The 15,440-nt window shown below is 39.1% G+C and overlaps 1 protein-coding gene across 2 annotated transcripts in view; it reads left to right on the top strand.

The window, feature by feature from the left end:
* Positions 1-15,043, top strand: part of IGDCC3 (immunoglobulin superfamily DCC subclass member 3) — a 203,036-nt gene extending 187,993 nt beyond the window's left edge. Inside the window, exons 9-14 of one of the 2 annotated variants that reach the window (XM_073653419.1) lie at positions 1,393-1,557; positions 6,392-6,580; positions 8,582-8,686; positions 10,212-10,323; positions 11,744-11,936; positions 13,186-15,043. In XM_073653419.1, the coding sequence (XP_073509520.1) occupies positions 1,393-1,557; positions 6,392-6,580; positions 8,582-8,686; positions 10,212-10,323; positions 11,744-11,936; positions 13,186-13,311 (890 nt within the window). In that variant the 3' untranslated portion in view covers positions 13,312-15,043. Of the gene's footprint in view, positions 1-1,392; positions 1,558-6,391; positions 6,581-8,581; positions 8,687-10,184; positions 10,324-11,743; positions 11,937-13,185 lie in introns of both variants that reach the window. The other variant, XM_073653418.1, reaches the window with a different exon arrangement.
* The last annotated feature ends 397 nt before the right edge of the window (positions 15,044-15,440 follow it).

Below are 15,440 nucleotides of genomic sequence, written 5' to 3'. Positions count from 1 at the left end.
TAACAACTGTTGGCACAATTATTAGAAAATAGAAGAGACACAAGATGACTGTCATTCTTCCTCAGTCTGGGGCTCCATGGAAGGTCTCGCCTTGTGGGGTAAGGATGATTCTGAGAAAGGTCAGGAATCAGCCCAGAATTACACGGGAAGACCTGGTCAATGAACTGAAGAGTGCTGGGACCCCAGTCTCAAACATTACCATTAGTAACACACTACACCGTCATGGATTAAAATCCTGCAGGGTACGCAAGGTCTCCCTGCTCACGCCAGCAAATGTCCAGGCCTGTTTGAAGTTTGTGACCATCTGGATGATCCAGAGGAGGCATGGGAGAAGGTCCTGTGGTCAGAGGAGACTAAAATATAACTTTTTGGTATCAACTTCACTCGCCGTGTTTGGAGGAAGAAGAAGGATGAGCACAACCCCAAGAACACCATCCCAACCGTGAAGCATGGTGGGGAAAACATCATACTTTGGGGGGTGCTTTTCTGCAAAGGTGACAGGATGACGGCATTGTATTGAAGGGAGGATGGATGGGGTCATGCATCGCAAGATTTTGGCCAGTAACCTTCTTCCCTCAGTAAGAGCATTGATGATGGGTCGTGGCTGCGTCTTCCAGCATGACAATGATCTCAAACACACAGCCAGGGCAACTAAGGATTGGCTCCATAAGAAGCATTTCAAGGTCCTGGAGTGGCCTAGCCAGTCTCCAGACCTGAACCCAATGGAAAATCTTTGGAGGGAGCAGAAGCTCAATGTTGCCCAGTGACAGTCCTGAAACCTGAAAGATCTGGAGAAGATCTGTATGGAGGAGGGGGCCCAAATCCCTGCTGCAGTGTGCGCAAACTTGGTCAAGAACTACAGGAAACATCTGACCTCTGTAATTGCAAACAAAGGTTTCTGTACTAAATATTAAGTTCTGTTTTTCTATTGTATCAAATACTTATTTCATGCAATAAAATGAAAATGATGTAAAAATACAATGTGATTTTCTGCATTTTTTTTAGATTCTGTCTCTCACCGTTGAAGTGTACCTACGATAAATATTACAGACCTCTCCATTCTTTGTAGGAGGGAAAACTTGCAAAATCGGCAGTGTATCAAATACTTATTTTCCCCACTGCATATTTTCTCGAATTTCTTCAAATCTAAATCCTCATCTGCTTCTTCCAACTTCCTAATAATTTTTATTTTTTTATTTTGAACATTTTTCTTTCACGATTTGTATGTATAGAGATTTACACCTGACATATCTTATGTATATTTAGATTTCTGTGCATATTAAACCTAAATTGTCATAAACATTTGATTATTCTATACTGATATACTTATAAAATGAAAAATTACAGACAATGTACTGAGGAGTGATTGGGATATATCTGATTCATTCTCAGACCCTGTCCAAATGGAGTACCAAGAAGCTGTGAGCAAGGATACCTTTCATCAAACAGTGACAGATCTAGAACCATCTACCAGCTACATCTTCTACATAAAAGCATATACTTCTAGAGGAGCCAGCCAGTCATCTGCCAGCGTGGTGCAGAGAACTCTAGGAGAAGGTAGGAGAAGACTTGGTGAACCAGGCAGAATTGATTAGGTTTAGCTCCCTCGATATGTATCTATTAGTTAATTATCATTTGTAAAATTACAATTCTGGACAATCTTTTCTTAGGCCTCAGTACTGTGCCATTCCTCTTCTGAATACTTTGGTAACTTGGTACTACCAGTTAGGGGCATGTCCCTATGAAGTCTGACACTGGCCAACAATTGCTGTCAGACTGTGCAGAGATACACACCCATTCAGAAGGGGTGCGGTTAACACCTAGTTGTCTATTTATTCAGGAGGTATTGAACAAATGGGAATGGAACAGTTCTAAGAAAAGATGCTCCAAAGTTGTTATTTCATATAGGATTGTAGTGACTGCCCCTGAAGCGCTCACCAATTTGAGTTTAGAGGGGAATATCTTAGACTTCCAAAATGCAGTGTGCACATGGTAGTCTGAGAAGTGGGCAGCTTTTGCAAATAAATGCAGAGGGGACTAATCAACAGATGTGCAGGAGAAGCACTAAAATGCAGGGCACCAGACAATGTAATACATTTTTTAAGACAAAATCCAAGGAAAAAAACAAAATTAGCATATATCCTGTAGTAACTGAATAGTAATAGTACATAAGGTATTTAGTTAACACGATTTTTATCAAAAAGCATAAAAGCCATCCCACTGCAACAAGGTGTACCCAATCAGGACAGTCCTATCCTGTCTCTAGTATTAAAACCTCAGCTTGTGTCAGCCGACCTCAGTGTAGATGTCGGGGCCCTGTCCTGCTCTGCCCTTATCTACTGTACATTGAGGTCGACTGACACAAAGTAAGTGTTTAATACTAAAGACAGGATAAGACCGTCCCGATTGGGTACACCTTGTCGCGGTGGGACAGTTTTTGCGCTTTTTTTGATCAAAATAGTGTTAACTAAGTACCCTATGTTATTGAAATGTACTATTACTATGTATTTATTTACTTACTACATTTGGTTTTTTTCTCAGGTTTTGTCTGTGAAATAGGCAAAGTGTGACCGTGCTCTTACACACTGCACATACAAGTGCTTCTCACTAAATTAGAATATATCAAAAAGTTAATTTATTTCAGTTCATCAATACAAAAAGTGAAACTCATATTATATAGAGTCATTACAAACAGAGTGATCTATTTCAAGGGTTTATTTCTGTTAATGTTGATGATTATGGCTTACAGCCAATGAAAACACAAAAAAAGTCATTATCTCAGTAAATTCGAATTAACAAAAAACACCTGCAAAGGCTTCCTAAGTTTTTAAAAAGGTTCCTTAGTCTGTTTCAGTAGGCTCCACAATCATGGGAAAGACTGCTGACTTGACAGATGTCCAGAAGGCAGTCATTGACATACTCCACAAGGAGGGTAAGCCGCAAAAGGTCATTCTTAAAGAAGCTGGCTGTTTACAGAGTGCTGTATCCAAGCATATTAATGGAAAGTTGAGTGGAAGGAAAAAGTGTGGTAGAAAAAGGTGCACAAACAACCGGGATAACTGCAGCCTTGAAAGGATTGTTAAGAAAAGGCCATTCAAAAATTTGGGGGAGATTCAGAAGGAGTGGACTGCTGCTGGAGTCATTGCTTCAAGAGCCACCACACACAGACGTATCCAGGACATGGGCTACAAGTGTCGCATTCCTTGTGTCAAGCCACTCATGACCAATAGACAACGCCAGAAGCGTCTTACCTGGGCCAAGGGGAAAAAGACCTGGACTGTTGCTCAGTGGTCCAAGGTGTTGTTTTCAGATGAAAGTAAATTTTGCATTTCATTTGGAAATCAAAGTCCCAGAAACTGGAGGAAGAGTGCAGAGGCCACAATCCAAGCTGCTTGAGGTCTAGTGTGAAGTTTCCACAATCAGTGATGGTTTGGGGAGCCATGTCATCTGCTGGTGTAGGTCCACTGTGTTTTATCAAGACCAAAGTCAGCGCAGCCGTCTACCAGGAAATTGTAGAGCACTTCATGCTTCCCTCTGCCGACAAGCTTTTTGGAGATGGAAATTTCATTCTCCAGCAGGGCTTGGCCCCTGTCCACACTGCTAAAAGTACCAATATCTGGTTAAAAACAACTATATCACTGTGCTTGAATGGCCCGCAAGCTCGCCTGACATTAACGCCATAGAGAATCTATGGGGTATTGTCGAGAGGAAGATGAGAGACACCAGACCCAACAATGCGGATGAGCTGAAGGCTGCTATCAAAGCAACCTGGGCTTCCATAACACCTCAGCAGTGCCACAGGCTGATCGCCTCCATGCCACGCCGCATTGATGCAGTAATTGATGCAAAAGGAGCCCCAACCAAGTATTGAGTGCATTTACTGAACATACATTTCAGTAGGCCAACATTTCGGATTTTAGAAACATTTTTGAAGCTGTTGTTATAAAGTATTCTAATTTACTGAGATAATGACTTTTGTATTTTCATTGGCTGTAAGCCATAATCATCAACATTAACAGAAATAAACACTTGAAATAGATCACTCTGTTTGTAATGACTCTATATAATATATGAGTTTCACTTTTTGTATTGAAGAACTGAAATAAATTACATTTTTGATGATATTCTAATTCAGTGAGAAGCACTTGTATACCAACTTATGCTCTGGCTTATTTCTTTGGTTTTATTTATTTTTTTCAATGAAAAACCGAAGGGACACTTTTACTATGTAAAAAACCTGATCAATAATGTAGCTGTCTGTGCCCTTGAAATTTTGGTCAGTACTTTGGTTACAATTAGGGTTGAGCGAGTATGCTCTGTCCGAGTATGCTCGGGTCGAGCTCCGAGTATTTACAGCTGCTCGGTGATATGCTTGAATCGCTCCCGTGTGCATGATTTGCAACTGTTTGACAGCTTTATTACATGTGAGGAATGTGTAAGAAATATGTAACAAAGCTGTCAAACAGTCGCAAATCATGCACACGGGAGCGATTCAAGCATATCACCGAGCAGCTGTAAATACTCGGAGCTCGGCCCGAGCATACTCGCCGAAAGGGTTAATAGAACATACTCGCTCAACACTAGTTACAATATGGTCTCATTAGAATTTATCAAAGAAAGTGGAGCATCATGGTGAAGCGTTACATTGCTTGTTGTGAGTGGCACAGTTGATTGGCACTTTACATTAAAAATCACATCTGTTTTTTTTCTAAAAAAAAAAAATCTCTCCGTGAATATTCCCTAAATCTGCCTGTCTGTCATTTATTCTCATACTTTTAATGGCTGTACTACAAATTTGGTTTGTGAAGTGTCATGTGACTCCACTTGAGCACTGATAAACTGGAATGAAATTGTTCATACTATGCAGTTTGATTGCTGTTCTTGCAAATCAGGACTGTGTAATATGTAGGATCTTCATGAGAATAAATTGAGGTATCCTAAACAATAAATATTCTGCCATTTATCAAAACCTCTGCAACGTTTTCTCACATTTACACGTATTTGGAGAGCAGTACTTTTTATTTGCATCAGATTTATGTTATAATCCACACAGGAAAGTGGTAGTGAGCTATGCTAGGTGAAGCCTAACAAAATGTACTAGCTACATATTATCACCCTTGTAGGGGATAAAGCTTTCTTTGGTGACATCCATTGTTTTTTTGAGCCAAATTCTTAAAAATAGCGCACGTCATTCACGCATTTAAAGTAAAATAAAAAATGCTCTTTATTTTTGTATTTGACCAGTTTAGCGACTTTTCAGCACCAAAAGTGGCAAAATTCTTCAAAAAGTTGCATAAATGTGTCCGCTGATGTCATATCCTGCATAGTCACTATATAAAACAACCCCAGTGAATGAGGGTACTACGCTATACTATGATTAAGAACATTCAGTTCGAAACGCGTACCTTTGTGCATGTCCTGATAAACGGAAGTGTTTTTTAACCCTTATGAATTTTTTCAAATAATTTTTTTCAAATAAAAGGTTGTTTTTAATTAGTTGAAATTCACCCAGTAATTGTTGCTGGATACATTTGTTGAAACCATATCTCGCCTTGTTGCTAACTCAAGCTTCACATCCCTGCACTACTGGTGGGACAGAAGATTTTTCGAGTGAGCTGGATAAATACTTTTTTACTATTTTTTAAAAAAAAGAAAGACAACTTAATAAGAAGCATAAAATGTATAGAATATAAGGCGCAAATACTAAAGCCACTAAACTACAGCAAATTATGTCGGAAAACTGTAGAAACAGCAATGATGTTAGTGTCCAAATCTGTTGCTGCCTTTGAGAGAAATTGTTCTTTATTCCAATATTTTAATGAGATGGTCTGTGCATTGGGGGCGTGGCCAAGCAGTTCAGTGCACCTTCCCACCCACTGGTTTTCCTTCCATCTCCACTCCCCCCCCCGTATTTTTCCCTTTACGGAAGTCACTGAAGGGTGGAGGTAGAACGAAGTAGGTGGGAAGGTGAACTGAACTGCTCAGCCACACCAAGGCTGCACCGATCGCCTTATTAGAAAATGTGAATAAAGATTTCTGGCAAACTTAGCAACAGATTTGGACATTAAGGTAAAATTTTTATTAAAGATGTTTCTACAAGCTGCTGTGCTTGGTTTGAACAGTCATTTTGTGCTGACTTCACTTATTTCAATAAGATTAATGGGGTATTCTTGCCTAAGCATGTTATTGCCTGGTTAGCCATCAGCCATGCCAGCGCAGCGCCATCCAGCTGCCACTAATGGTTATTTTACAAATTATATCACTTTCTTACATATAGTCTCAAGATAAAATTTCAAGACTGGAATTCCTGAAAATATAACAACCTGATATTAATTACAATACGTATGTAGTGGGTTCATTGCTACTAACTCTAGTGATCTTATCTTTCCAGTCCCGGCTGTCCCTTCTCTCTACATCAAGGTCCTGAATAGTACAGCCATCCAGGCAGCTTGGGAGCCGTCAATCAAGTTGGGTCAAAATGAAGGTTTTAAGCTCTATTACCGTAAGGTGCCGCTGCCACATTACACTGGGCCCATGCTGCTGCCGAGCAATGTTACGGCTTACAACATCTGCCGGCTTGGTGAGTTGTATAGGGCAAGGCACACCATCATGCCTTTATACATCTTAGATCAGAGTAATATTTCCATTGGCTCCGGTAATATATTATTGTGACACCTAGCACAGACGAGAACCTTGTGCAGCACCTCTGTCTCCTATAATTATAGTGATGGGTGATAGAATTATATAGTGACACATAATAATGGTAATCAAACATGGAGCCGGCACCTCCTCTGCATTAAAACTGTCAAAATTAGCAGTAACACTGGTTTGTAAATGCCACCTCGGCAAAATGATGGGGAAATGTAATATAGCAATCTCATATTGAGTCATTCAACAGCTGCTATTTGTCAACATGTACTGTTCCCTTAGGACAAGTATAATATAGTTAGAAGATAAAATGTCCTCAAATAAACAAAATAATTCTTAGATTCTGTAACATGAGGCATATTTTATATGAGCAATAAATTCTGTGCTTGGATTATAAAATAATCAGAGTAAAATATAAAAGAGCTGCAATATTTGTTAAAAAAATGGGTTACAAAAATCTCAATAAAAGTACAAAATATTGCAAATATAATGTCGCTTTATCAAATTCTTCAGTGGAGCTGATCCTATGTAGGAGCACATAGTCCACAAAGAAGTCGGCAATGGACAGCATTGAAAAGCGAAATTAGGGAAGCTGAACACCATCACATTCTGACCGGTGCCAAATCTCACAGACCACCGGGTTTTGTATTCATGGTTTGTTCAGACATTTCTTCTAAACAGACAACATCCATTAGGATAGATGTTGGATTACGGTTTTACAGCGCACTTGGCACACTTTCACAACACCTAAGACGTTCTTCTTCAAATAAATGGTGTGATTCCTTATCAATCAGAGCAGTCAAAACTTAGGGGGTGATTCATCAAAACATTTTGAAAGTCAAAAATCTTTTGTGCAACGCCGAGTTGCGCAAAAGTTTTGCAATTTTTGAAGTTTTCACGTCAGTTTGAAGCAGCTCCGCTTAAACAGGTGGAGCAGTCGGGTTGGGACAGGTGTCGGTGTATGGCAAAAATTTTACAACAGTCCCTGACTCCATGAGTGGAGTAATATTTCTGGCGGGGCGCAAGCAACTAATAAGACGCGCCTCTTAATGATTTCGGTACATCTTATTCCTGCACGGCCCTCATTAAGCTTGACATAAGATGTCTGTCTTAATGAATTAGCCTCATAGTGTAAAACCAATAACAAATTTGTATTCTAATTAAAAAAAAGAGACACAAAAGGTCGGTTGCACTTCCTAGATTTCAAAAATGTAATTTTTAATTAAATAAGAAACACAAAAACCTAGACAAGACAAATACAAACATTTGAAATTATTGCACCAGAACAAATTTCGCAGGCCAAAATTTGGCACTGGGATACAACGAATATGAGATAAGTATGAATGAACAATACACCTAAAGTGCAATGCACATGTACAGACATTAAATAATGCAGTATAATAAATATATATACATATATATATATATATATATATATATACATATATATATATATAAAAGAAAGTAAGCGATAACTATGTGCAATGAAGTGCCATGTGCATAGTCACCCAGGTAAATTGGCTCTTAGAAAAAGCATCATACCACGTGTATCACCACAGGAGGTGGCTTCCTCAGGCGTAAGCTACTAATAAGACGTGCCTCTTAATGAATTTGGTGCGTCTTGTTCCTGCACGACCCTCATTAAGACCCCAATCTTAATGAAGCGGCTCCATAGTGTAAAAACCAAATACAAATTTTTATTCTAAAAAGCAATTAGCATACTCACAAAAGAGCATAGGATAGTCAGCACATCAATATAACCCAATTTCGAATAGGGTGTCGCCCTTTAGCTTTTTCTTGGGGCAAGTTTTGGGCTTTGTGTGTTATATGTGCTTAGCACAACCCTTTAATGATATTGATGGGAAAAAAAAGTGGAAATGATTGTGTGACAATATAATGCATAGGTTGTAATGTAATAAAGTTTTGTATCCAGACCCCCTAGTAGTGTATGAGGTGAAGTTGCTGGCCTTCAATCAGCATGGAGATGGAAATTCTACAGTTCGCTTTGTGTCACTGAAGGAGACCTCTGCCCGAGCTGGTAAGTAGCTTCCATATTATAGAGGAACAGTATAAAGGATATATTAGTGACTACTAATCTACAGGGGAAAGAGAGTCCTTGTGTAAATGTCCTTCTATTGTTGGTTCTTGACCTCATCCCACCTTATCCTAGGTGAATGGGGCCAAGGCGTCTTTTTCCCTTTTGCATGGGGAGTGGGCTAACTGCCCTGTAAAAGAAGAGTAGTTCAGGCCATGGATGATAGGCTTGGTTAGAACTGAAACTAGACCCCTTCCTCCATGTACATCACAACAACAGTGGGATATGGCACGCAAGACGTTGTATGTAGATTTTACATTCTTTTTTGCTTGTATTGCTCTCTAAAATCTCTGCTCCCAAGGTAAATGCTATTTGTCAGCCTTTTTAGCCTTTTTAGTTTTGCCCCGTCTGTTACATCTTTCATCTTCTCCTCTTTTTTTTACTTTAACTTTACTCAGGAAAATATTCCGCACTTATATAGTAAAATGAATAATGCCATTCAAGCCTAGAGTTGAGCAAAAAGATTTGCACTACCATTGTTTAAAAGCCACGTTAGTAGTCTGTGGCTGCTAGACAACAGCACTGCAGACCTCTAAGGCCCACGATGAGCTTTTATCGCATTTTTGACACTGCATATTTTCGCTGCGGGAAAAATGCAGCGCTTTACAGTACCAGCAAAGTGGATGGGATTTATAGAACTCTCATGCCCACTGTCCTTTTTTTTTTACGCTGCGTAAACTGACCTGCGGTTCGTTTTTCCAATTCTCAACATGTCAATTTCTCTTGCAGGTACACTAAGTTTTCTATGTGGAATTTTCCCATAGACTTACATTAGATGCGGAAAATCCGCAGGTAAAAAACACACGTGTGTTTTTAGTGCATTTATGCACTAAATGTCAAGTACCAGGATGTTTCAAAGACAAAGCAGCTTTATTTAAAGCATGTCACATCAAACACAAACCAAAAACGCAGCTCAAAAATACAATGAAAAAAACGCAAGTAAACTAAGGTGCAGAAATTTTGCAGTGTGAAAAACTCCACAAACACTGATCATGGGAATGTAGCCTTATTATCTATAGCATCCTCGGCACCTCTTCTGATTAGTAGCCCTTGTACGATATCATGTTTCCCTCTGTGATTATGACATTACGCTGGCTAATTAGTAGGGGCGCTGGGGATTCCTGCAGGTAGGGGGAGGTTCACAGAGCTTTGGTCCAGGGGCCACAGCCTACCGATGATGTGGCTTCTGGACCAGGGTCCTGCAAATCTTTTTGCTCACCTCTATTCAAAACGACAACTCATTCCTCAAAAAAAAAGCCCTCATATGACTATGTTGATAGAGAGAAAAAAATTATGGATATTGGAAGCAGGGGGAAGAAAAAAAATGAATAAATGAAAAATAGCGGTGTTTCCAAGGAGTTAAATATTAAAAATATCCTCAAAAAACAGTTCCCACAAATTATAGAAGTCTTTTTGTATAACCCCTTATTTCTGTACACAGTGCTAAATCCATCCTGCAATTGTGTAGGTGATGAACAGAGGGCACAGTCTTCTACAACTGGCATCATCATTGGAATACACATCGGCGTGACCTGTATCATTTTCTGTGTGCTGTTCCTGATGTTTGGATATCGTGGGAGGTAGGACAAAAATATATTTTTATAGCATAATATATGCAAAGATCAGGAAAAATGTTCTATAAAAATGGGACACTTCAAATATAACATACAGTAATGTTTTAATATGAGAGACTTGAACCTTTGAAAATTCTTATTTTTGTTTCTTGGAGCCTATTATTGCAGATCAAAACTGATGGCTTTAAATATTTGGTGGCATAAGGGATATTGTTCATGCCTAGCCATGGATTAATCTGTAGACTTGTACAGAGGGTGACATTTAGAAAGTGGTTTTCTTCTCCCAAGAACATCTTTAAGTTGCTTCTTTAATTATTTTGTTTTTTAAGCTTTTATAGTGTAAGAAATTTGAATTAGACTTTTCATCAAAACCTATATGAAGTCAGAGTATGGTGCTAAAGTAGCAAGAAGAACCAGGTCTATAGCATGGCTATATGTAAAGTTTTTGTTATTTTTCCTTCCCTTTTGTGACATTTTTATGACAATTATAATTACTAAACACATAATGTAACAACTACATAATTAAACATGTAGACTGTACAGGCCATGTCCCTATGACAACTTTTTTCTTGTGTGACGTCTGAGAGTTCAGGGATATTAGTGGAACTTTGTGGGAGGTTGTCCCATAAACATTTATCACATATCAACAGAATAGATAGTAAATGTATTATCACTGGGGGTTCAAGTGTTGAGACCCCCACAGATACTGAAACGGCCCCCCCAGTTCAAAGTCCCCAGTGTGAATAGAGGTCTATAAGCATGTGCGACCACCACTCCTACAGTGTATAGAGCAGTTGCAAATACTCTCTACCTGTTCACTCCATTCACACAGTGCACTTTGGAACCCCCATTCTCATGATCTGTGGGGGTCCCAGCAGCCTGACCGCATCAATCATACATTTATCATCTGTTCTGTGGATAGGTGTTATGTGTTGTTTATGTGACAATCCTTTTATTAATAATCCACATTAATGTCCTCATATGCAATAGATTGAAAAAAAAGGCAATTAACATATGAACCAGTAGTATATCTCCAATAATGGTGCCCTCTTCACAGTAGACACCCGCAGGTAACTGCTGTGATTGGAGCTAGCGCTGATCGCAGCACTTTAAACACTTAGATGTTGTGGTGAACATTGACCATAGCATCCTAATGGTTTGATACCACGATTCAATTGCGTCTACTCGTTGAGTCATTGTTATGGCTTCTAGGAGCCCAAATTGACACCATTTCTGGGGCTCAGGTTTTCTACATCTGCTCCTGATATGAACATGCGATGATTTTTGATCCTTGTGCCTAAAGACAAAACTAAATTTGGCGAAGACATGAGAGAATATATGGACATCAATCAGGTAACAGAAAAACTTTTTGTATCTAAATGTGCCGTAAATAAATTGTTTTTGTTTGTACCTTTACTTCTCGTAGACTGATGAAGTGTAAGGCATCACAGGACCAGATGTCAGCTCCACAAGCTGCTGGTGGCATTAATGGCAGAATTTCACACCGAAGTACTCAAAATGGTGCTATACTGATGGATCCTAATGTTTCTGAATTGAAAGGGAAAGTTAGTGACCTCAATGAGATGGAGCATCTCTTTCCTCGCTCAACACGATCAGAGGTGAGAAACTTTTACGTAGTCATATCAAGAAGATATTTCTGTATCATAGGAAATATCCGTAACAAAGTGAGTAAGTACTTCTCATTTATAGAAAACCGGCCCAAAAATGAGTAGTGAAGGTACTGTGCGTGCCGAATGTGTATAAGCACATACTGTAACAATGCTACTCACTTGGGAGCGATCTGAGATATCACATGAACTGTTTCTATTTAAAGTCCGGCTGGTTTATTGTGGTCACAGGAAACTCAAATACATCCCTTGTCCGGCACAAAGTAAAACATAAAGCAAAAAGTCCATACAATAGTGCTGGTTAGCTCGCCTGGGTTAGATTCCAGCTTCTTAGTCCTTTAGCGAAGGCACTCAATACAGGAGATCTGCACACCTCCATACACACACATGTGAGAGGCAAACTGGCCTCATTTTACAAAGTAACCACACCCATCTCTCCCAACTCTTCAGATGCTCACAATCAACCTGTCATGGCAGATTAACTCCTTTTAGTCCTATATGTACTAAAGCATTACTCCAGGTTTATCTCCCATCCACTATGTGTCTGACAACCACCTTACAATACTTACATATATTCACTACTTTACATACAAGCATTCACTGTGTATCAACCAATATGTGAATGCACATTCACCACATACAAAGGATATATGCGGATTCTCACTACGTCAATGTATACAGTATTTATACACAGGGGGCCATCACACTCCGTAACAAATATTTAGGACAGTCATACCCTTAAAGAATAACCATGAATTTAAATCTTGTTTACGAAATCAATAATAATACACATAAAATAAGCAACTTTCACTTTTAGTTAATGGATAAAATCTGTGTTGGTGGAGACAGATTTTCCTATTACTGAGATAGGAGGTGGTAGTTAGCGCAGGGGGAACTAGAGGCAGACATAGACATTCTGCTCTAAGTTCTCCTGAAATGACAGTTGCAGTTTTCCATAGAACTTTATAAGCACCAACTGTCCACCTTGTGTCAGACAAGCTCAATGTAGATGGGGGGAAGAGCAGGACCAGGGTCCGACTGGTTAGACCATACCTGATGTAATATTGACCATACCTGATGTTACTAATACTTTTGAAGTCACGGCCAGAGGCAAAATAATATAAAAAAGCCTGAAAAATTCTGTATGTAGACCTCACCTACGTATAGAAAGGCTACATGGGTCAGTTGAGTGATGATATAAAAAGCTAATTCACCTGTATTTTTTTCTTCTCCATGACAGTCTGCTGCTTCACACTCTTTGGATGTAACTCTGGTGTCCGCCATCATTCCTGATGAAATCAGTTTTGCTGAAGAAGACCCTCCTGGATCTCAAGCAATTAACCATCCACCTGCAGCCAAGGACTGAGCCCCCGACTTCCTCCAAAACTGAACTGACCCAGAATCCCTGCTGCTCCTTTCAGCTGTGTTTGTTCGGAGCTTGCTATACATCTCAGGTCTCCATTTTCCGAACCCTGTGATTCTCTTGTACCCTTTTGATAGAGTTTTGTACTTTTTTAATTATTATGTGAGAACATTTGGCACTTATAGACTGTTACTCTCCAGAGACTGTGGGCAGCCGTCTTTTTTTTCCAGTCACAACACATGGAATTTGCCTGCTTTTCTAATCCCTTTGGATGCAGGGCTAATAGATGTTATAGGGAAATTTACTCAATTGACATCATCATTACCCACTGACATTTTTAACCCTGTGTTATTATTACTATTATGATACCAGATGATTGTTTAGGCTCTCAGGGATATCCCGGGAACGCCTGCTGCTCGAGTAGCCTGGTCTGAAGGTGAGATGGTTCATTAGGTTTTTTTTTTTAATTTGTCTGCTGAGAAGTCGGATACAAACTGTATTGAGGAGTCTGTACAGAGGTCAATCTCCATACCTACCTCAACCGGGATGAATGTTTTCAAGTATGATCTGTTTGTTATTCTGTGAAATTTGATCATGCGTGACTAGTGCGAACACATGCCCCCTACAGATCACAATATAGGGGATAAATGTGTGCCTGTTAGTGACAATATTACAGAAGTCCAATGACTGCAGCCATCTAACGAGGAATATGTGGCAATCCAGCAGCACCTGGATGGAAAGCTGTGTAGGACATGTTCACATGTTCAGTATTTGGTCAGTATTTTATATCAGTATTTGTAAGCCAAAACCAGGAGTGGGTGATAAATCCAGAAGTGGTGACGTGTTTCTATTATACTTTTCCTCTGATTGTTCCGCTCCTGATTTTGGCTTACACATACTGAGATAAAATACTGAGCAAATACTGAACGTGTACAAATAGCCTTAAACTTACATCAGATTATGATTTCAAATTCTTACTAAAATGTCCCTAAAAAGGGGAAGAAAAGCACATTTAATACTAAATCAACAATAAGGCACATATAAAAGCATTGTGTACTAAAGGAGGACTAAACATGGTGTGTGTATTACTTGTCCTACAGTTTTGGTCCACAAGAACTGATTTAGGGTCATTGCCCACAGAATAGGGTGGGATAGTAATTTAGCCTGTTAGGACACGTTCACACGTTCAGTATTTGGTCAGTATTTTACATCAGTATTTATAAGCCAAAACCAGGAGTGGAACAATCAGAGGAAAAGTATAATAGAAACATGTCACCACTTCTGTATTTATCACCCACTCCTGGTTTTGGCTTACAAATACTAAGGTAAAATACTGACCAAATACTCAACGTGTGCACATGACCTAAAATGTATACATTTTGCATGTAAAGAGATCAGTGTAGGCATCATATCCATAAAGTTGCCTATATGGACATGGGTACGTGACCTAACACCCCAACTCATTTCTAAAATCTTGTAAAAAATCGGAAATCTTATAGCTTACGTAACATATAGTTTTTTGACCATAGATTAATTACAGGGTAATGTAGCAAAGCCTGTTAGGCTGCGTTCACACTGAGGTTTTTTTTTTAGAAGGGTTTAGAAGCAAATTTACTTCAAAGAGCATTTAAAGTGTTTTTTTTTTATATATGGATTTTGGAGTGGATCTGCTTAAAATCCATGTGAAAACTTTCTGCGTGGGAAAAAGTATTTTGATTTTACACTGCTCCCGACACTTCTTCTACAAGTAGGAGGAGCTCATCAGAGAGATCTGGACTGACGCAGCTCAACAGATTCACTCTTATTTATGCCAAATAGTAACCCCAGGCTAAAAACATGCCAAACAACCTCATATTCATTACTATTCCCAATAGTAAAGTAACAAGCCACAAATATTCCTCGCTATTTGGTTCCTCGTAACTGATGTTGCTCTGAGGTAAATTTCCCTTTATTTTACTTTTTAGCGTGATGCACTTCCAAACTTTGTAGACAAACTTCTACCTCATTTTTTAATACTTTTTTTTTTTTTTGCTTTTGTAGAATTTGAAATGTGAGTTTTTCTGGTTTTGTTCTGTAAGCGCGTGTGAGGCTTTCTGGAAGAAAATCATCCTGAGTGTGACTGTGACTTGGAT

Source organism: Phyllobates terribilis, unplaced genomic scaffold (assembly GCF_046119375.1).
Source record: "Phyllobates terribilis strain yellow unplaced genomic scaffold, ASM4611937v1 Scaffold_11__3_contigs__length_659146591, whole genome shotgun sequence".
Taxonomy (NCBI): domain Eukaryota; kingdom Metazoa; phylum Chordata; class Amphibia; order Anura; family Dendrobatidae; genus Phyllobates; species Phyllobates terribilis.
This window is presented reverse-complemented; position numbering and strand designations above follow the sequence as displayed.